The sequence below is a fragment of the Saimiri boliviensis genome, chromosome 14 (genome assembly GCF_048565385.1).
Source record: "Saimiri boliviensis isolate mSaiBol1 chromosome 14, mSaiBol1.pri, whole genome shotgun sequence".
NCBI classification, from domain to species: Eukaryota; Metazoa; Chordata; class Mammalia; order Primates; family Cebidae; genus Saimiri; species Saimiri boliviensis.
In genome coordinates, this window is record NC_133462.1 from 38,768,970 (window position 1) to 38,790,206 (window position 21,237).

Here is a 21,237-nt window from a genome sequence, read left to right on the forward strand (position 1 = left end):
GATATCTCGAAAAAAGCCAGAGTGGAGGCCCTCATCTCTTACTCCCACCTCGAGGGGCAGCTCCTGAGATGGAGAACACGTCTGTCCAGCCCAGAAGCCAGGGAATGCATGCCCTCCAGAGCCAAGCTGCCTCCCTTCCAAAAAATGAAGTCCCATAAACCCATATCGCAGCTTAATAGTGCAAAAGCACCGCGCGCGGTAGCTCACGCCTGTAATCCCAGGGACTCAGAGGCCGAGGCAGGAGGATCACTTGCAGTTGGAGGCTGCAGTGAGCTAGATCCTGACACTGCACCCTAGGTGACAGAGCAGGACTCTCGCTCTAAAAAAAAAAAAAAAGCAAAGGGCTTCAATAAGACAAACAGCAAAGCAACATACAGCATTAGCTCCCCAGGGGACCAACCCTCCTTCCTCATCCCCGGATTGCAAGGCTATGTTAAAATACCGCCACTTGGTGGCGGCATTCTTCGAATGGAAAATAGCACCAGGTGTGCTGAAATGACAACGGCCTGGGCGTCTTCCGGGCAGAGAGTGGCAATTCACACTGACTCGAAGTAGGACCGGACCACAGTCAGCCTGATTTCAGCTTCTCCTTCCTATTCCGGGTCAAAACCAACAGGCGTCTTCCCAAAGCGCGGCACAAGAGTGGGATCCTTCGGTTTCCTGGAGCGACTCACTTGCTAGTCTCTCAGTCATTGTCAACCAATCAATCGTTGCAGGGACAGCCATAGACTATCACTCGCGAGCTGGTCCGCTGGTCAGTCAGAATCCATTCGAATCTGTCCTTGCGGTGGGTGGATCCACGTGCTAGTACCTCCTGCCACCACCGCTCGGTGTGATCTGTGGCCGAATCACCGCAGGAGACGGAAACCACGCCCCTGGGCTCCGCCCCTTCATAGTCTCGCCCAATCATAGATCTGACCCTTCCAGGAGTGCACGCGCCTCCGGGGCCACATCTAGTCACAGGCCCCGTTCTTCCAAAACCCTGCCCTATCAGAGACAGCTCTCTAGGAATTCCCTGCCCATTTAGTGCCCCGCCCCCAAGACGGACCCAATCCGAGGACTGGACCTCTCCGAAACCCCGCCCCCCCACTGGCTTTCCCAGGCTTGCATCACTCCAGGATGAAGCGGCAGATGACGCAATCGGGCCGCGCGGCGAGAAGGTCACACGGCCCTTCAACATGGCGGCGGCGGCGCTGCGGAGTGGCTGGTGCCGGTGTCCGCGGGTGAGCGGCGATGCGGCGCTGGCAGGGCGGGCTTAGGGGTCTTCCGGGCCTTCGGCCACCAAGGCTTTCTTCTTCTTGGGCCCTTGGCCCTCGCGACCTTTGCCTGGGTTCGGTAGAAAGCTTGGGTTTGGGTCGTTGGGTCAGCAGAGGCCAGGACAGGGGGGCAAAGAGCGAGGCCTGAGGGAAGGGACCGAGCGCACCGGGCAGGGGGCGGCGATGCGCGGAGCCTGGCAGGAGCTGATCACCCTTCACCCTCAGACCCAGATGCACGGGAGAGTGAGTGGTAGCCGGGGCGGCGGCGCCCGGTGGATAAAAAGTAGACTGGGGAAGGCAAAAAAAACAAAAACACGTTACATTAACAGCTCGCTAATGCTGGGTTCTCCTCTTCCTGTATCGTTTCTTTTAATGTTCTTTGTGGACGTGCGAGAGGTGGTTCGCGCCCTTGCAGGCTCTTGGGTTCACAGAGCAGTGGTAGTCAAGACTTGTAACGCGCACTCAAAGAGTAGCACTTCATATTGCTTCACTCTAAGTTACTTCTTTTTTCTTTTAGTTTTCTTGCTTGCTTTTTTTTTTCGAGACGGAGTGTTGCTCTTGTCGCCCAGGCTGGAGTGTAGCGGCGCGATCTCAGCTCACTGCAACCTCGGCCTTCCGGGTTCAAGCGATTCTCCTCCCTCAGCGTCCAGAGTAACTGGGATTACAGGTGCCCACTACCACGCCCGGCTAATTTATATATTTTTAGTAGAGACGAGGTTTCACCTTCTCGGCCAGGCTGGTCTCAAACTCCTGACCTCTTGATTCATCTGCCTTGGCCTCCCAAAGTTCTGGAATTACAGGTGTGAGCCACCGCACCCAGCCAGAATGTGTCTTTTACATCAGGTCAGCCGAGTCTTTGCCCAGAGTGACTACCGTACATTACTCTGTTTATAGCCCAACCCTTGAGTGGGACATTGTAGGTTTATTCCATAGTTGTCCCTGGGGCAATAGGTTATCGACATTTGTCTCTGAAAATCCAGTTCTCTCACCTTTGGAGGCTGGCCGAAATGGGGTGGGCTCTCGAGAGAAGATTGCTTGCCACTAGCATAGAAGCTTAGTGTGCCTATTCTCAGGCTATGGGATTAAATTGTACTGGTACCTTTAGTCTTCTTCCCACCATGGGCTGGCATTTCCTGGGACCTGTCTGTTTTCCCCAGTTTCAGGGGCACAAGGGTAGATGTAGGCCCTGGAAGTACAGACACAACATTTTCTCTTTCCACCAGCTTCTACTCGATTCATAGACTTTGGGAAGATTACAGAGTGCCTGGCATGCATCAGGCATAAGATAGAAATTGGCCAATGAGGCCAGGTGTGGTGGCTCATGCCTGTAATCCCAGCACTTTGGGAGGCCGAGACGGGCATATCACTTGAGGTCATGAGTTCAAGACCAGCCTGGCCAACATGGCAAAACCCCCCTCTCTACTAAAAATACAAAAATTAGCCGGGTGTGATGGCACATGCCTGTAATCCCAGCTATTTGGTAGACTGAGGCAGGAGAATCACTTGAACCTGGGAGGTGGAGGTTGCAGCGAGCCGAGATCGCGCCACTGTACTCTAGCCTGGGCAACAGAGCAGGACTATGTCATTAAAAAAAAAAAAAAAATTGGCCAGTGAGCCGCAGGTGACCCCTGCTGTTTTGTGTGTGGTCTGCTTACTTCTCAATCAACCTCTATGTTAGAATGGATCTTTCTTTTCTCTCCCCCCAATTAGAGATGCCTCAGCGGTGGAATCCAGTTTCTTTCCAGCCACAGCCTACCCCATGGTTCGACCTATCAGATGCGCCGGCTGGGCAGAGAGCTGCCACTGGTGAGTGACTCAGGATGCTCAGGACAGCAGACACACGGGGCGCCTGAAAATTCAGATCCTGTTGGCAGGAGAGGGGTGGAGCTGCGGAAGTGACTCACACCATCTCAGTGGTGGGCCTTCTGTGTCCGGGGCCTTCAGAGTGACAGAGCCCAGTGTGCCTGGCCTTCTCGGTCACAGAAACACTTGACCCGCCTCTTGCTTGATGTTAGGGAGTAAGATGCTATCAGAATAGCCTGTTGTGTTGGTTCTCCTGCTTGGAAGAGACCCCTGTATCGAACTGAATTCTACATTCCTGTGACTGCTGCCCGTGGGTCCCTCACCAACATGGCTATTTCCTTTTCTGGGAGATAGCCCTTTGAGCATCGGTACAGAGTCAGTCACCTTGTCACACCCAGACCTCAGTTTCTCCTGGTTGCTCCTGTTCCACTGTGTTGCTTCTGTTGATGTCTGAGCATCGTGAGGACAGAAACCCAAAACCTGACTCTCTTCCCCAGAGACGTGCATTTGGGCAGTGTGCACATTCTGTCTCCCTCGCTCGCTCTCTGCTCCCAGAGCCTCAGTTCAGCTGCTTCCTTGGTTCTGTTCTGGGGCCGTCGTGGGTGTGGGACAGGACTTGTGACTCTTTCCCTTACTTCTCCAGTCCCCGGTCACACATACCCACACACCCGAGGTTTATAGCCCGAGAGTCTCTGGCAGGGCTGCTATAAGGGAGTATGATCCTGGATAGTCTTGCTTAGAACCTGGTCTTCCCCTGGAGAAAGGCTGGCCAGGGTGGCATCTGAATGGCACTGCAGCCTGCCAGTAGGAGGCCTGGCCACTTGTCCTGGGGAGCAGCAATGGGCTTTTTTTTTTGCAAGTCAGGGTCTCACTCTGTGGCCCAGGCTGGGGCGCAGTGCCACAATCACTGCTCACTGCAGCCTTGAATTCCTGGGCTTAAGCAGTCCTCCATCTCACCCTCCTGAGTAGCTGGAACCACAGGTGTGCACCTCCACACCTAAGCACCAAGCTGGATGCAGCTGTTTCTTGTGGCTTGACAGGAGCCAGAGAAGGGATCCCACCTGGAGCTTGTATACCCAACATAGCTGTGGAAAAGTTGACTACAGGTGGCCACTTCCCCCTGATTTGATTATCATATGATCATTCATTAAGCTGGTTCTCTTTTTTTTTTTTGAGACGGAGTTTCACTCTTGTTACCCAGGCTGGAGTGCAATGGCACAATCTCGGCTCACCGCAACCTCCGCCTCCTGAGTTCAGGCAATTCTCCTGCCTCAGCCTCCTGAGTAGCTGGGATTACAGGCACGTGCCACCATGCCCAGCTAATTTTTTTGTATTTTTAGTAGAGATGGGGTTTCACCATGTTGACCAGGATGGTCTCAATCTCTTGACCTCATGATCCACCTGCCTCGGCCTCCCGAAGTGCTGGGATTACAGGCTTGAGCCACCGCGCCCGGCTTCTTTTTTTTTTTTTGAAACAGTCTCACTCTGCTGCCTAGGCTGGAGTGCAGTGGCGAGATCTCAGCTCACTGCAACCTCTGCCTCCCAGGTTCAAGTGACTGTCCTGCTCAGCCTCCTGAGTAGCTGGGATTACAGGCATGCGCCACCACACATGGCTAATTTTTGTATTTTTAGTAGAGATGGGGTTTCACCATGTTAGCCAGGCTGGTGTTGGACTCCTGGCCTCAAGTGATCCACTCACTTTGGTCTCCCAGAGTGCTGGGATTACTGGTGTGAGCCATTGTGCCCGGCCGCTGTTTCTTTTTTTGAGCCCACCGTTACGCACATGATGAAACAGCGCTGTGAATCTGGTTCTCGGACTGGCCCTGAAGGATGTGTCTTTGAGCAGTCTGCAAGAGTGGCTCTTTACGCAGAGCTGAGCCTTTCTCCTGACCTCAGGGCTGGCCCCCGGGTGTGTTGGTTTTCCCCAAGGGGGAGAACATCAATTGGGGCTCTCTGTGACTGTCATCCTGTAGGCTGAGAGGGAGCTCTGGGCCAGACCCCAGGCCCATGGGTCACATGAGCTAGATCTGGCCCCAGTTCTCCCGGAGGGGCTGGCAGGATTCTAGGACCAGGAAATCCTCCCAGCCCCAGAATCCTAGGGAAGAATCCCTTGTGCCATGTCCTTTGGGATCAGGAACCAGAGTCCTTCCCACACCAGCACTGTGATGAGGCCCCTTTGGGTGTTGACCTTTGCCTGGTTGAGGGCTCCACGTCGAGGCTGTCTCCTGTCCTCTGTGTTTCTTTTATTGGAAAAGTAGCCTGTATTTTACTTTGATTTTTTTTTTTTTTTTTTTTCTTTTGAGATGGGTCACTCTGTCACCCAGGCCGGAGTGCAGTGGCATGATGTCAGCTCACTGCAACCTCCACCTCCTGGGTTCACACAATTCTCCTGCCTCAGGCTCCCAAGTAGCTGAAGTCACAGGCACGTACCATCATGTCCAGCTAATTTTTCTATATTTAGTAGAGACGGAGTTTCACCACGTTGGGGAGCCTGGTCTGGAACTCCTGACCTCAAGTGATCCGCCCACCTCGGCCTCCCCAAGTGCTGAGATTACAGGTGTGAGCCACTGCATCTGGCCTTGTTTTGCTTTTACAAGGCTTTATTTTTTTCTTTCTTTCTGAGACAGACATGATTTTTGTATTTTTAGTAGAGTTGAGGTTTCACCCGTCTCTACTAAATCTTGGCCAGGCAGGTATTGACCACTGGCCTCAGCCTCCCAGAGTGCTGGGATGAAAGGCATGAGCCACTGTGCTGGCCCACAAGGCTTTGTTTTTTGTTTTGTTTTGTTTTGTTTTTTGAGACGGAGTTTTCGCTCTTGTTACCCAGGCTGGAGTGCAATGGCGCGATCTCGGCTCACCGCAACCTCCGCCTCCTGGGTTCAGGCAATTCTCCTGCCTCAGCCTCCTGAGTAGCTGGGATTACAGGCACGCGCCACCATGCCCAGCTAGTTTTTTGTATTTTTAGTAGAGACGGGGTTTCACCATGTTGACCAGGATGGTCTCGATCTCTCCACCTCGTGATCCACCCAAAGTGCTGGGATTACAGGCTTGAGCCACCGCGCCCTGCAGCTTTATGTTTTTGAGCAGTTTTAGTTTTACAGATAATTGGATACAAAGTACAGAGAGTTGCCACACCCCTCCTCTCCCATCAGGCACCCAGTTTTCTGTTCTCCATCTCCTGCATTAGTGGGGCACATTTGTTACAACTGACTCTATGTTGATACATTATTATTTTTTCTTTTAACAAAAAAAAATTTTTTTTTTTTTTTTTTTTTTTGAGACGGAGTTTCGCTCTTGTTACCCAGGCTGGAGTGCAATGGCGCGATCTCGGCTCACCGCAACCTCCGCCTCCTGGGTTCAGGCAATTCTCCTGCCTCAGCCTCCTGAGTAGCTGGGATTACAGGCAGGCGCCACCATGCCCAGCTAATTTTTTGTATTTTTAGTAGAGACGGGGTTTCACCATGTTGACCAGGATGGTCTCGATCTCTTGACCTTGTGATCCACCCGCCTCGGCCTCCCAAAGTGCTGGGATTACAGGCTTGGGCCACCGTGCCCGGCTGCTAAAAGTTTTTTTATATTTTTTATATATAGAGATGGAGTTTCTCAGGCTGGTCTTTTTTTTTTTTTTTTTTTTTTTTTTTTTGAGACGGAGTTTCACTCTTGTTACCCAGGCTGGAGTGCAGTGGCACAATCTTGGCTCACCGCAACCTCTGCCTCCTGAGTTCAGGCAATTCCCCTGCCTCCTGAGAAGCTGGGACTACAGGCACGCACCGCCATGCCCAGCTAATTTTTTGTATTTTTAGTAGAGACGGGGTTTCACCATGTTGACCAGGATGGTCTCGATCTCTTGACCTCACGATCCACCCGCTGGGATTATAGACGTGAGCCACCAGCCCCGCTAGGCTGGTCTTGAACTCCTGACCTCAAGTGATCCACGCGCCTCAGCCTCCCAAAGTGCTGGGATTACAGGCGTGAGCCACCGCGCCCGGCCCCCAGTACATTATTATTAACAAAGGCATGCTTTCCCTTCAGTTCCACCTAGTGGTGTGCATTCTCTGAGCTCTGACAAATATGTAATGACGTGTATCTGTGATTAGCATGATAACAGTAGTTACACTGCCCTAAAATTTTTCTGTGTTCCACCCACTGTCCCACCCTCTTTCTGCCAGCCTCTGGCAACCACTGATCTTTTACTGTGTCCATAGTTTTGCCTTTTTCAGAACGTCCTATGGTTGGAGTCAGACAGTACGTAACCTTTTGAGATTGGCGTCTTTCACTGAGTGTGATATGCATTTAAGGTCTTTTCATAGCTTGCGAGCGTATTTCTTGTTAGTTTGGCCTTTTTAAAAAAATAGCCTTTTTTTAAAAAAGTTTGTCTGTGAAAGGATATGTGGAAAAAAAAATTTTTTTTAATTTAATTTCTTTTGAGATGGAGTCTCACTCTGTCACCCAGGCTAGAGTGCAGTGGTGTGATCTTGGCTCACTGCAGCCTCTTCCTCCCGATTTCAAGCAATTCTCTTGCCTCAGCCTTCAGAGTAGCTGAGATTACAGGTGCACACCACCATGCCTGGCTAACTTTTGCATTTTTAGTAGAGACAGGGTTTCACCATTTTGGCCAGGCTACTCTCGAACTTCTGACCTCATGTGATCCACCCACCTTAGCCTCCCAGAGTGCTGGGATTATAGTTGTGAACCACCGCCCTTGGCCTGTTTTTTTAAACAGAGTTATGTTGCCCAGGTTGGTCTCAAACGTGTGGCCTTAAGCAGTCCTCCCACCTCAGCCTCCTAAAGTGCTGGAATTACAGGTGTGAGCCACAGCACCCGGCTGAAAGCTCATTTCTTTTTCAGCACTGAATAATACTCTGTTATCTGGATATACCACACTTTTCACCTGCTGTCTTTTTGTCTTTTTTTTTTTTTTTTTTTTTTTTTGAGACGGAGTTTCGCTCTTGTTACCCAGGCTGGAGTGCAATGGCACGATCTCGGCTCACCGCAACCTCCACCTCCTGGGTTCAGGCAATTCTCCTGCCTCAGCCTCCGGAGTAGCTGGGATTACAGGCACGCGCCACCATGCTCAGCTAATTTTTTGCACCATTAGTAGAGACGGGGTTTCACCATGTTGACCAGGATGGTCTCGATCTCTCGACCTCGTGATCCACCCGCCTCGGCCTCCCAAAGTGCTGGGATTACAGGCTTGAGCCACCGCGCCCGGCTTATTTTTGAGACAGAGTCTCACTTTGTCACCTAGGCTGGAGTGCAGTGGTGCTCTCTCAGCTCCCTGCAATCTCCGCCTCCTGGATTCAAGCGATTCTCCTGCCTCAGCCTTCTGACTAGCTGGGACTACAGGTGCCTGCCACCATGCCCAACTAATTTTTTTTTTTTTTTTTTTTTTTTTTTTGTAGAGACGGGATTTCATCATGTTGGCCAGGCTAGTCTGGAACTCCTGACCTTGTGAGCCACTTGCCTTGGCCTTCCATAGTGCTGGGATTACAGGCATGAGCCACTGCACCCAGCCTGTCTTTTATTATTATTATAAAAGAGATAGCTAATCATCATTAAATGTATATCAACAGAAAAGAGAACATTTAAAAAAAAATCTCTCAGAGGCTGGGCGCAGTGGCTCCCGCCTGTAATCCCAGCACTTTTAGGAGGCCAGAGGCAGGCAGATCAAAAGGTCAAAAGATGGGGACCATCCTGGCCACATGGTGAAACCCCATCTCTACTAAAAATACAAAAATTAGCTGGGCATGGTGGCACTCACCTGTAGTCCCAGCTACTTGGGAAGCTGAGCCAGGAGAATCACTTGAACCTGGGAGGCAGAGGTTGTAGTGAGCTGAGATTGCGCCACTGCACTCCAGCCTGGTGAAAGAGTGAGACTCCTCTCAAAACAAAACAAAACAAAACAAACAAAAATCTCTTAGAGTCCCTCTGTGGGGCTTTTTGTCGTATGTTCTTCTACTGTGTTCTTTACTTTTTTTTTTTTTTTTTTTTTTTGAGACAGAGTCTTGCTCTGTCGCCAGGTGCCAGACTGGAGTGCAGTGGCATGATCTCAGCTCACTGCAACCTGCACCTCGTGGGTTCAAGCAATTCTCCTGCCTCAGCCTCCTGAGTAGCTGGGACTACAGGCCAGCTAATTTTTGTATTTTTCGTAGAGAAGGGGTTTCACCATGTTGGCCAGGATGGTCTCAATCTCTTGACCTCATGATCCGCCTGCCTTGGCCTCCCGAAGTGCTGGGATTACAGGTGTCAACCACTGTACCCGGCCCTACTGTGTTCTTTAAATTTTTTTTCTTTTGCATTCTTTCTAGTCCAAATCATATTCTTCTGGAAACAGAAAAGGCTTTCTGTCTGGCTTGCTAGATAATATCAAACAAGAATTAGCCAAAAACGAAGAAATGAAAGAAAGTATAAAAAAATTCCGCGATGAGGCCAGGAGGCTGGAAGAATCAGACGCGCTCCAGGAGGCCAGAAGGAAATACGTGAGTCCCTTTGCTGCCTTATTTTTCCTCCACCCAGGCTGGAGTGCAGCGGCACAATCTTGGCTCACCGAAACCTCCGCCTCCCGGGTTCAAGCGATTCTCCTGCCACAGCCTCCCAAGTAGCTGGGATTACAGGCATGTGCTACCACACCAGGCTAGTTTTGTATTTTTAGTAGAGGCAAGGTTTCTCTGTGTTAAGTCAGTCTGGTCTCGAACTCCCAACCTCAGGTGATCCGACCGCCTGGGCCTCCCAAAGTGCTGAGATTACAGGCGTGAGCCACCCTGTCAGGCGCCTTTGTTTCTTATTTTTCTTGGTTGACATATTTGTTTCCAGAGCCAGGGTTACTCCAGGCCAGCTTCAGCCAGAGGAGCTCAGGGCCAGACGGTTGGGGGCAGGGCGGCTCGTGAGGAAGTGAGGTCACTGCTCTGATGCACTAATGAGAGGCAGCCAGGGGACAGGAGCAGCTCTTCAGGCCTCTGGGTTCTGCCATGAAACCATTCAGCATTCTGTGCCCCTTCAAGCATGGTCCCCAGACCAGCAGCTGTGGCTGCTCCTGGAAGCGGGTGCCAGATGCAGAGGTTCACACCCTCCCAAACTGCCAGGCTGGGGACCACATCTTCACAGGACCCCAGGCAACACACGCACATCAGCTGTGGGATGCAGCGCTCCTGAGAGCTCCCAGCTGTCGTCCTCTGAGTGAAGCTGGGTGGAAACTGGGTGATGGTGCTGGTGTAATTACTTTATTTTATGAGATGGGATCTTGCTCTGTCACCCAGGCATCATTGCTCTGGAGTGCAGTGGTATCTTGACCTACTGCAACCTCCACCTCCTGGGTTCAAGCTATTCTCCTGCCTCAGTCTCCCGAGTAGCTGAGATTATAGGCACCTGCCACCACACCCAGCTGATTTTTCTTTTCTTTTCTTTTCTTTTTTTCTTTTGAGACAGAGTCTTACTCTGTCACCCAGGCTGGAGTGCAGTGGCACGATCTCAGCTCACCACAACCTTTGCCTCCTAGGCTCAGGCAATTCTTCTGCCTCAGCCTCCTGAGTAGGTGGGATTACAGGCACGCGCCATTACTGCTGACCTGATTTTTGTATTTTTAGTAAAGACAGGGTGTTACCATGTTAGCCAGGCTGGCCTTGAACTCCTGGCCTCAAGTGATCTGTGTTCCTCGGCCTCCCAAAGTGCTGGGATTACAGGAGTGATCCACTGTGCCTGGCCCTGTAGTTTGTTTGTTTGTTTGTTTGTTTTGGTAGAAATGGGGTTTCACCATTTTGGCCAGGCTAGTCTCAAAACTCCTGGCCTCAAGTGATCTGCATTCCTCAGTCTCCCAAAGTGTTGTGATTACAGGCGTGAGCCACTGCTCCTAGCCTGTGATTATTCTCTTCTTGAGCAGCTCCCCAGGCCTGGCTTCTGGGAATGGCTCTGCTTTCCTTTACTTGTAAGGGGCCTTCGAGGCAGGTACAGTGTCCCCAGCTTACCAGTGAGCAGCTGAGCCTCACAGATGCAGGCACCTGCCACAGGTCCCTTGGGTTTTGTTTTCGTTTGACTTAGTTTGTGGGTTTTTTTGTTTTTTTGTGTGTGTTTTCTTTGAGACAGAGTCTTGCTCTGTTGTCCAGGCTGGAGTGCAGTGGCACGATCTCGGCTCCCTGCCCCTCCGCCTCCTGGGTTCAAATGATTCTCCTGCCGCAACCTTCCAAAAAGCGGGAATTACAGGCATGTGCCACCATGAGTGTCTAATTTTTGTATTTTTAGTAGAGGGGGAGTTTCATCTTGTTGGCCAGGCTGGTCTCGAAATCCTGACCTCAGGTGATCCACCCACCTTGGCCTCCTAAAGTGCTGGGATTGCAGCCATGAGCCACCATGCCTGGCCTATTTTGATTTTTTGAGATAGGGTCTTGCTCTGTCGCCCTGGCTGGAGTGCAGTGGTGCGATCATGGCTCACTGCAGTCTTGACCTCCCCATGCTCAGGTGATCCTCTACTTTGGCCTCCTGAGAAGGTGTAACTAAAGGCAGGGGATACCATGCCTGGCTAATTTTTTTTTTTTTTTTGAGACGGAGTTTCGCTCTTATTACCCAGGCTGGAGTGCAATGGTGCGATCTCAGCTCACTGCAACCTCTGCCTCCTGGGTTCAGGCAATTCTCCTGCCTCAGCCTCCTGAGTAGCTGGGATTACAGGCACGCGCCACCATGCCCAGCTAATTTTTTGTATTTTTAGTAGAGACAGGGTTTCACCATGTTGACCAGGATGGTCTCGATCTCTTGACTTCGTGATCCACCCGCCTCGGCCTCCCAAAGTGCTGGGATTACAGGCTTGAGCCACCGCGCCTGGCCTAATTTTTAAAATTTTTTGTAGAGACAGGGTCTCGCCCTGTTGCCTGTGCTGGTCTCGAATTTCTGGGCTCAAGCGATCCTCCCATCTCAGCCTCTCAAATCACGGGACTATAGCTGCACACATGCCCAGCCCCTCTTTAGCATTACGGCAGGAGTCATCTGAGGACAGTGCAGGCCGGGTTTGGGGGGGATGGATGGTGTGGGAGACATAAGACCAAGCTGTGGTGGCTGGAGGCTGGATGAGGGGCAGAGTGATGACAGGCAAGGTCACCTCCTGCCACCCAGTGAAAGGCAAACTAGGCTTCCTGTTCTCAGGAGGTAGCTGCCACGCCGGAGTCTGAGTCTGCTAGCTTTCTGGGCAGGGAGCTCCTAGCTGCTGAGACCCTCAGTCCGAGCCACATGGGCCATGGGGGGTCCTGGAGGCAGCGCATGCTGGCAGACATGGGGAGGGAGGGGCTGCCAAGAAAATGCTTCTTGGACCTTTGGCTGTAAGGGAAATGTCACTGCTGAAAACAGACTTAAAGACACAAGGCTTGGCCGGGTGCAGTGACTCACACATGTAATCCCAGAACTCCGGGAGGCTGAGGCAGGTGGATCTCTTGAGGTCAGGCGTTTGAGACCAGCCTGGCCAAGGTGATAAAATCCCATCTCTACTAAAAATACAAAAATTAGCCGGGCAAAGACACAACACTCTTTACCTAGAAAACCATGGAGTCAGAAACCGTGCGGACAAGTGAGGTGCTACGGAAGAAGCTTGGGGAGCTGACAGGCACCATGAAGGAGGTAAGAGTCGGCTCCTGGGTGGGGGTGACTTGGCAGCAGTGGGTGACATGGGGCCTGGGACCACCCTCGTGAAGGCTTCTGGAGTTCCCCAGGCACACACAGGGTGAGGACAGACTGGTGACCTTGCATGACAGTTGACCCTATAACTCAGCAGCAGTAAGCCAGGACTGGAGGAGAAAATGAAAATGTTTTTCCAGCCTAAAAATAGGAGGGGAGGGGCCTATTCCATCTCCAGGCAAGGGTGGAGGCGGGAGGGAGGCTTCCTGGAGTGCTGCGGGCTCTCCTCTGTCACCTGTTCCGTCTGGGTTTGCCCAGCAAGGGGTGCCCTCACTGCCTTTCTTCCTCTGGGGTCCTCTCCTTGGGAATCCTTGCTGCCAAGCACTTCCTCTGTCTCCAGAGGACTCCTGCCCATTTTCAGAAGGGGCCAGTTCACCCAGCATCTCACCTCTAGCCCAAGGACCAGCACCCGGGAAGCCATGGTGATATTCTCGTGGCTCTGGGGGTTCTGTGCGCCACAGGAGCACAGAAGGCCTGTAATGGCCTCAGAAGCCAGATCTGCCCTTCCCTCCAACAGAGGTTCATTCCTCCTGCATCCCCTGCCCCTGGGGCCGGTGCCAACGCCCCTGTCTGTCTGTCTGTCTCAGTAGAGCCTTCATGAAGTCAGTAAAAGTGATCTTGGCCGGAAAATCAAGGAGGGTGTGGAGGAAGTGGCCAAGACCGCCAAGCAGTCAGCTGAGTCGATGTCCAAAGGTGGGGAGAAGCTGGGCAGGACGGCGGCCTTCAGAGCCCTCTCCCAGGTGAGCCCAGGCCTGGGCCAGGGTGTGCGGCCCGGGATGGCCAGACCCAGACACCCACCGCAGGCCTGCTGTGCCTGTCTCGCAGGGGGTGGAGTCCGTGAAGAAGGAAATTGACGACAGTGTCCTGGGGCAGACAGGGCCCTACCGAAGGCCCCAGCGACTCCGGAAGAGGACGGAGTTTGCAGGAGAGAAGTTCAAGGAGGAGAAAGTGTTTGAACCAAACGAGTAGGTGCCAGCCCATGGCCTTCACTGCCCCATTTTGGGCGGCTGTCACTACTGTATATTTTGGGGGCCTATCAAAGGTTACTTCTGGAGTCCGTTTCTCAAGTTTGCCTTCTGCGCAAGCTTTCCGGCTCCCTCGAATTGGAGGGTGAGAGGTGAGGGTGGGGTGCTCGCAGCCCCTGGGTTTGAGGTCTCAGCTGCCTGCTGTCCTCTGCTGCCCCTCCCTATGGCCCCAGGAGGGCACAGGGTGGCCCCGTAGCCATCACTTAACCCCAGCGCCCACCCTCTTCCCCAGAGAGGCCCTGGGAGTCGTTCTGCACAAGGACTCCAGGTGGTACCAGCAGTGGAAGGACTTCAAGGAGAACAATGTGGTGTTCAACCGTGAGTGAGGGCACCTCGGAGGGCGGGTGGCAGTGGCCCGGGCAGCCGGCGGGCCACACGGTGATCCCCCTGTACTGGCTGCAAGACAGCCCCGTTTTGCAGAGGAGGAGACTGGGGTCCCAGTGGGCCAGTCACTTCCTTCAGGTCACCTGATGGTGCAGCTGTAGATTCTGCTGCCAGAAGCCAGGTGTTCCCTCAAGCATAGTCAGGGCCCCAGAACCAGCAGCAGGCCCCTGTCCCTTGTCCTATGAGGACTGCTAGAGGCGTGTGTTTCCTTTGTAGTGAAAGCAACAGCCAGCGGGGTGGTGCTCCATAATTTACACAGCCCTGTTAGGGCCATGGCTGAGGGGCTTCTGCGCCTGGCCGGGTAGGTGGGCAGGCAGCGGTCCTCAGGCACAGATGGAGACACAGGCCCACAGCCGACCCCTCCTGGACCCCACCTGCATCAGAGTGGACCCCGCAGGGGCCACAGGGAGCCCCTGGAAGCTGCGAGAGAGGGGCGTGTTTCTGAAAGGGGCCCCTTCTCCTCCAGCACCTGCCCCATCCTCCGCAGGGTTCTTCGAGATGAAGATGAAGTACGACGAAAGTGACAACGCGCTCATCCGGGCGTCCCGGGCCCTGACAGACAAGGTCACCGACCTGCTCGGTGAGTGAGTCGCCCCCAGGCTACAGGCTGCTGGTGGGCGGGCTCTGCGGCCCAGCTGAACTCCAGGCTCTGCTCCCTGCAGGGGGTCTGTTCTCAAAGACGGAGATGTCGGAGGTACTCACAGAGATCCTCCGGGTGGACCCGGCCTTCGACAAGGACCGGTTTCTGAAGCAATGTGAGAACGACATCATCCCCAACGTCCTGGAGGTGGGTGCCACGTCCCCTCCCAGGCCGCAGGTCCTGCCTCCACCACCTCCCCCACCTCAGCCAGCATCCTGGGTGCTGCCGGGAACTCCACTGCCGAGGCTGTTTTCTGAGGAGGCTGGTTGCACACGGGCTCCTGCCTGGCCGCAGCTGCCCCACGGGCTGTGCCCGACATAGCTTCTGGGCCTTACTGGTGCCTCCGGTCTCCCTCACTCCTCCTGCCTGAGGCTGTTCCCTTGAGGTTGCTGGGAGCAGCTGCTGGAGGCTAGAGTTTGTCTCCAAGGTGCCTGGAGCCTCTTACCCTTGGGAGAAGTGGGTGTCTGCCCTCAGGCATCAGAGCTGGCCTTGGGCTGCCTCTGACCCAGACCTGCAGCCAAGGGGTTCCCTCACGGTGCTGTCCCTGGCAACCAAAGCCCTCCTTGGGTCTACAGACAAGGAGGGTGTCTTGCTCAAGGTCATGCCGCAGCCTGACCCCCACAAGCCTCTTGGTGGCCTCTTCCTTGCAGTCTCTGCCTCTCGGCAGCCCTGGGGATGCAGGAGGAGCCTGGACACCGGCGACCCAGTCAAAGGAGTTCCTTCATGGGACTTTCCATCCTTGGCCCCACCGGCCTCTGCCTGACCCTCCTCTTCCTCCTCCAGTTTTCCGTCTTTCTCCACTTCAGGCAGGGCTAAGAGTCGGTGCAGATGGGCGCCATGGCCCAAAACAGCCTGAGCACTGCAGTGCCTTCCAGGATGGGTGATGGGTGCCGGGTGTTCCGGCCACCCTCGCCCTGCCGCTCACAGTTTTCACCGCGGGCATCCGGCTCCTTCCCGCTCTCCTCCTCCCCCTCACCGGATCCAGCCCCAGCTCTGGGATCCTGTGGAAACAGCGCCTGGCCTAGGCTCGTCCCCTGCAGCACGCCCTTCCCTCTTGTTGCCCCCAGACGCTAGGAGGCAGCCAGTCCCATGGTGGGCCTTGCAGTCCAAAATGTGGTCTCCTGGGCGGACAGAGGATGTGGGCCCACTGGAGCCACAGTGTGGGTCCTCATCTCCCTGGCTCAGATTCCTAGCCAGGCTGAAAGCTGTGTCCCCAGCCACCCTGTTTCTACACCAGGTTCCAGGGGGGTCCCACCGAGGGCTGCTTCCTGGGTGGTCGCCTGCAGCCTGCCTTCCACCTGCACCCAGGAGAGAGCCAGGCTCGCACACCATCAGGGACTCGGTTCCCAGGGCCTGGGGAGGGACACCCAGTGCCACAGCTCCACCCGCACCCCACAGGTGGCAGCTGGGGGTATCCGAGGAACCCCCCACTGACTACCCCCACCGCCCACCACTGGAGAAGGTTCTCCAGGACTTTGCCTGATGCCTTAGTAGCCCACTGTCGTTCCGGCGCTTACGTTGCTCTTTCCTTTTTAGGCTATGATTTCTGGAGAGCTTGACATTCTCAAAGACTGGTGCTATGAAGCTGTGAGTACTTTTTTTTTTCTCTTTAAGGCCTAAAAAAATTACCATGGAGAAGTTCTGCTTCGGTGGCTCCGTTGGGGTAACTCCCAACAGACAGGACCTGGGCTCCCGGTGGGGGGATCCTCCCGTCTCACTCTCCGAGAGCCTGACACCCCACCCTACCCCACCCCGCCTCCTGTTCCTCAGTGTGTGACACATCTGGGCTCTCAGGCTGGGCACTGTGTCACCTGCCAGTCCTTTGCTTCCAGACTGTAAACGCCTCAGGGATAATCCCTCTCTGGGCTTGTGTCTAAGAGATGGCTGGGGGTGTCCCCCTGCTCGTGAGAGATCACAAAGCTGCCAGTTTTCCTGGGTCTTTTTTTTCCCTTCAGTCTTTTTTTTTGAGACAGAGGCTTGCTCTGTCACCAGGCTGTAGTGCAGTGGTGTGATCTTGGCTCACTGCAAACTCTGCCTCCCAGGTTCAAGGGATTCTCCTACCTCAGCCTCCTGAGTAGCTGGTACTACAGGCATGTGCCACCATGCCCAGCTAATTTTTGTATTTTTTTGTAGAGACGGGGTTTCACCATGCTGTCCAGGATGGTCTCCTGGACCTCGTGATCTGCCTGCCTTGGCCTCCCAAAGTGCTGAGATTACAGGTGTAAGCCTCTGTGCCCAGCCTTCCTCCAATCTTAAAATAATTTTGGTTAGGTCTGGGCGTGGTGGCCCGTGACTGCAGTCCCAGCAGGGCAAGGTGAGAGATCACTTAAACCCAGGAGTTGAAGACCAGCCTGGGAAACATACCAAAATCCTGTCTCTACAAACAAATTTAAAATGAACCAAGTGGCAGGGCTCAGTGGCTCTGTAACGCCAGCACTTTGGGAGGCCAAGGCAGGTGACTGCCTGAGCTCAAGAGTTCGAGACCAGCCTAGGCAACATGGTGAAATCCCATCTCTATTAAAATAAACATCCAGGCGTGGTGGAGCACATCTAATCCCAGCCACTGGGGAGGCTGATGCAGAATTGCTTGAATCTGGGAGACAGAGGTTGCAATGTGCCTAGGTCGTGCCACTGTACTCCAGCCTTGGTGACAGAGCAAGATAGCGTCAAGTGTGGTGGCAGGCACCTGTTGTCCTAGCTATTAGGGAGACTGAGGTGGGAGGATCACTTGAGCCCAGGAGGTCAAGGCTGGAGTGAGTCATCATACCACAGCACTGCAGCCTGGGCGACAGAGCAAGACGCTGTTACTTACTGTTATTAAGGAAATAGTAGGCTGGGCGCGGTGGCTCATGTCTGTTAATCCCAGCACTTTGGGAGGTTAAGGTGGGTGTATCACCTGAGGTCAGGAGTTCAAGAACAGCCTGGCCCATATGGTGAAACCTCATCTCTACTAAAAATAGAAAAAGAAGCCAGGCCTGGTGGCAGGTGCCCTATAGTCCCAGCTACTCAGGAAGCTGGGGCAGGAGAATCGCTTGAACCCAAGAGGCAGAGTTCAGTGGGCCGAGATTGTACCACTGCATTCCAGCCTGGGTGACAGAGCAACACTGTCTCAAAAAAAGAATAATTTTAGCGAGGGAGTCCCAGGAGAGGTGACTGCAGCCATGAAGTAAAACGAGGTCTCCAGTGGGGCGTGACTACCCTGTTTCAGGTGGCTGCAGTGGCCTGGGGTATGGGCTGGGGCCGGGGATCAGGGTGAATGTGTGTCTCACACGTGACTGGAGCGTGGGAGCTGAGTGGGGTTTGAACGCATTGCCCACCCCACTTCCCAGGCCAGAGCAGAGTCCCTGTGCTCACCTCCCAGGGGTTGTGACAATGAAGTGTGGTCACAGAAACCAGGGCAGTGCTGGCCCCAGGCCAGAGTAAACCCACAGAGGTAACCCTGGCAACCAGACAGCCCCTGGAAAGACGGCGGGAGCTTTCCTCAGTGACCCCCAGCCGCTACCTGTGGGGCACAAGTGGGGCTGCGGCACTGGGCGCCCCTCCCCAGGCCCCAGGAGCCTCTAGGGTGTGCTGAGTTTCTGACCCATTAGCTGTCCTCATGACACGATCCTGAAACACAGATAACAACAAAACATTGACAGTCTTTGCACACCGGGAAGGTGCTGTGTGTGTCCTGATGAGGCCCCAACTGCTTCTTGGAGTCAGGGCTTGGGGTCCTGGGGCCACTGGCAGCACCGTGCTGTCGCTCCATCCCTGTGGGGCTCCCAGCTCCTGTGTCTTCACGCCACCCCGTCTCACCCTGTTCGCTCCCTGACCTGTGTGGTTTCTGGCCCTGGCTTCTTCGTATTAAGTGATCCAGATCTTGGCTAATTCTGTTCTGTACCCAGCTCATAAACAACTTGGAAAACGCAGAGGAGAACATGTCAGATTTTCTTTTTAAATACTCCCCTGCATGGTGACTAATCCAGCAGGCATTTAGGAGTTTCGATGTGGATTTTTTTTTTTTTTTTTTTTTTTTTTTTTTGGTTTTTGGTTTTGTTTTTACCTTGGGATCGTCACGCCACAGCTGACTCGCTTTGCCAGGGAGCTCCTGGTGCCCCCGGAAACACAGCTGAACGTCCAGCCACGTCCACAGAGGTGTTGTTTTTAAAATGTCACCTTTAAGAAACCGAACTAGTAGGATTGGCTAGGTTTTTTTTGTTTTTTTTTTTTCCTCTCCTCAGCGGATCAGTCATTTCCATAAAAAGTAGATGCTATCGGAACATCTTCTCTGTTATGGTTTCATGCCAAGCCCAGAGAAGCTTCCAGTGAAAACGTGTCTCGGGGGCTGCTTCCGGTGCCTGGCGCAGGCGCAAGGGGATTGAGGGTGACACTGGGGGCTGGTCAGTGACAGAGGCCGCCTCAGGCTGAGGACAGATCCTAGAAGAGGCGTTTGATCTCAGGCCAAGATTCAGAGTGCGGTGAATATGAAAGTGTTAGAGATCAGCCAAGGGGCCTCCCGCTTAGCCCTGGGAGTGGATTTGGGATTTTGTTCCAAGAGAATCACCCACTTTGCTGATTAATCCTGTTTTCATTGGTTCATCTGGAGAGAGTGCCGTTCCCAGGAGAGGGAAATGTGTGATCTGGGCCAGCAAGTGGGTGTCGCTGCCTCCCCACTTGGACCTGGGTTCTTGGCCTCTGCCATTGCTGGCTGGCAGCAGGGCACCCGGGCGCCAGGGTGTGTGGGCAGTGGCTCTGTGTGGCATGGCGCCCGCCCTGGGTGGCATCACACAGGTGGGTCGGTCTCTCGTTGCAGACTTACAGCCAGCTGGCCCACCCCATCCAGCAGGCCAAGGCGCTGGGCCTCCAGTTCCATTCTCGCATCCTAGACATCGACAACGTTGATGTGAGCACCTCTTTCGCCAGGGCCTGGGCCACCATCAGGGCTGGGGACTCTGGGCCAGACAGGACCCAGGTGGTGGCCTTGCCAGGGGCTGAGGGCTGTGTGCCGATCCCAGAGGCCTTGGCTTGTCCAGGGGAGGGTCTTGAGGGAGGCCTGGTCCTGGTCTGAGGGGCAGGTCCCAGGGAGAGGGAGCGGTGCTGGGCCTGGTGCTGGAGCCTTCTCCCAGCAGGGCCTGGGTGCAGGGGTTTCCGCCTCCAGGGGAGCAGCTGGGCAGTCCTCTGAAGCCCACCCGCCCTCTCGGCCCCTCTGCAGCTGGCCATGGGCAAGATGATAGAGCAAGGGCCGGTGCTGATCATCACCTTCCGGGCACAGCTGGTGATGCTGGTCAGGAACCCCAAAGGAGAGGTGGTGGAGGGTGACCCGGTGAGTGAGGGAGTGGGACTGGGCAGGCACATAGCATTGCCGGTCCCCAGGATATGTGTGTGTGGCCACCCGGCAGGGTGGCAGGGACACCAGCTCAGAGCTGGAAGCTCTGGGACCAGGTGGGGATGTGGAGAAACCTGGGCCAGAGTTTGGGGTTGAGGGAGGTCAGAGACCAGCAGACCTGTCCTTACCAAGGCCTGAGTGCTTCTTTAGTCGAGGCGGCTGTGCTGGCTTCTGCTCCCAGCCCCTGGGGAGGTTGTGGGTGGCTCCTGCTCCACAGAGCCTGGCCCCTCCCAGAGCTGCCTGGGTCCCTGCACGTCTCTCATCTGTGCCCCTCCCACCCCACCCCACAGGACAAGGTGCTGCGGATGCAGTACATGTGGGCGCTCTGCCGAGACCAGGACGAGCTCAACCCCTACGCAGCCTGGCGGCTCCTGGACATCTCAGCCTCCAGCACAGAGCAGATCCTCTGACGATGTCCCGGAAGCCAGGGAGCCCCAGGCTGGGTCATCAGGCGCAGAGGCACCATGACACCACCCGAGGCAACTCCAGACCTCTGGGAACAAGACTGCAGGCTCTGCCCCCAGCTCTGCCAGAACGGCTGCAAGACCAGCTGGCCGGGGAGTGGGTGGGGGGGAGTGGGTGGCGGGCGGCTGCTGGAGATACTCTCCTTGCGACTGGAGACACTCCCCCCAGGGCCAGCCCCTGCCTTGTCGCTCTGCCCTGCAGGGGTCCCGGACCTGGTCACCTGGGTTGCACACAGGCCGCATAGTGCCAAGAGGCTCCAGGGACTCCCCCAGCTGCAGGGTGGGACCTGGGCCCCACCGCTCAGTGGCCCGCTGGCCGTCTCAGCCAAGCCACTTTAGGTCCATTTTTTATTTTAACAATGCTCTTCCAACCTGTGCATAAGCCTGAGATTTGGAAAGAATAAAACACCAAAGTGCAGAAGAGCAGCTCCGGAGTCTAAAGTGTCTTCCTGGCGCGGGAGTGGCCGTAGTGAGGATGGGGGTGAGAGCAGGCGGCTGCTCTGAGAGGCTGTCAAGGTCGAGCAAGGAACTGCAGCCGCAGCGTGTGGATGCTGTGCCCAGGGCTGGACCCTGTTTGTAGCGGGGAGGTGGAGGCCAGTGACAGACAAAACTAGGGGCCTTGCTCGTCATAGTGACCTGCCAG

The 21,237-nt window shown here is 54.6% G+C and overlaps 1 protein-coding gene across 3 annotated transcripts; it reads left to right on the plus strand.

The window, feature by feature from the left end:
• Positions 1–1,129: 1,129 nt before the first annotated feature.
• TIMM44 (translocase of inner mitochondrial membrane 44) lies at positions 1,130–21,104 on the plus strand. Of its 3 annotated transcripts, none has more exons than XM_074384699.1 (13): positions 1,130–1,223; positions 2,967–3,062; positions 9,368–9,538; positions 12,576–12,656; positions 13,304–13,453; positions 13,539–13,678; positions 13,971–14,056; positions 14,589–14,702; positions 14,785–14,909; positions 16,299–16,349; positions 19,558–19,647; positions 19,957–20,067; positions 20,421–21,088. In XM_074384699.1, the coding sequence occupies exons 1-13, from the start codon at positions 1,179–1,181 to the stop codon at positions 20,538–20,540; spliced, it is 1,380 nt and encodes a 459-aa protein (XP_074240800.1). In that variant the 5' UTR covers positions 1,130–1,178; the 3' UTR covers positions 20,541–21,088. The 3 variants fall into 3 exon arrangements, with proteins under 3 accessions (XP_074240800.1, XP_074240801.1, XP_039322021.1); XM_039466087.2 differs by having other exon boundaries at positions 1,132–1,223; positions 14,610–14,702; positions 20,421–21,048; XM_074384700.1 differs by lacking the exon at positions 9,368–9,538 and having other exon boundaries at positions 20,421–21,104.
• Positions 21,105–21,237: the final 133 nt, after the last annotated feature.

Coding starts and splice junctions, on each gene's coding strand:
- TIMM44 (XM_074384699.1), top strand. CDS start 1,179: ATGGCGGCGGCGGCGCTGCGGAGTGGCTGGTGCCGGTGTCCGCGG. Junction 14,703..14,784: donor CAAGGTCACCGACCTGCTCG/GTGAGTGAGTCG, acceptor TGCTCCCTGCAG/GGGGTCTGTTCTCAAAGACG. Junction 20,068..20,420: donor AGGTGGTGGAGGGTGACCCG/GTGAGTGAGGGA, acceptor CCCACCCCACAG/GACAAGGTGCTGCGGATGCA.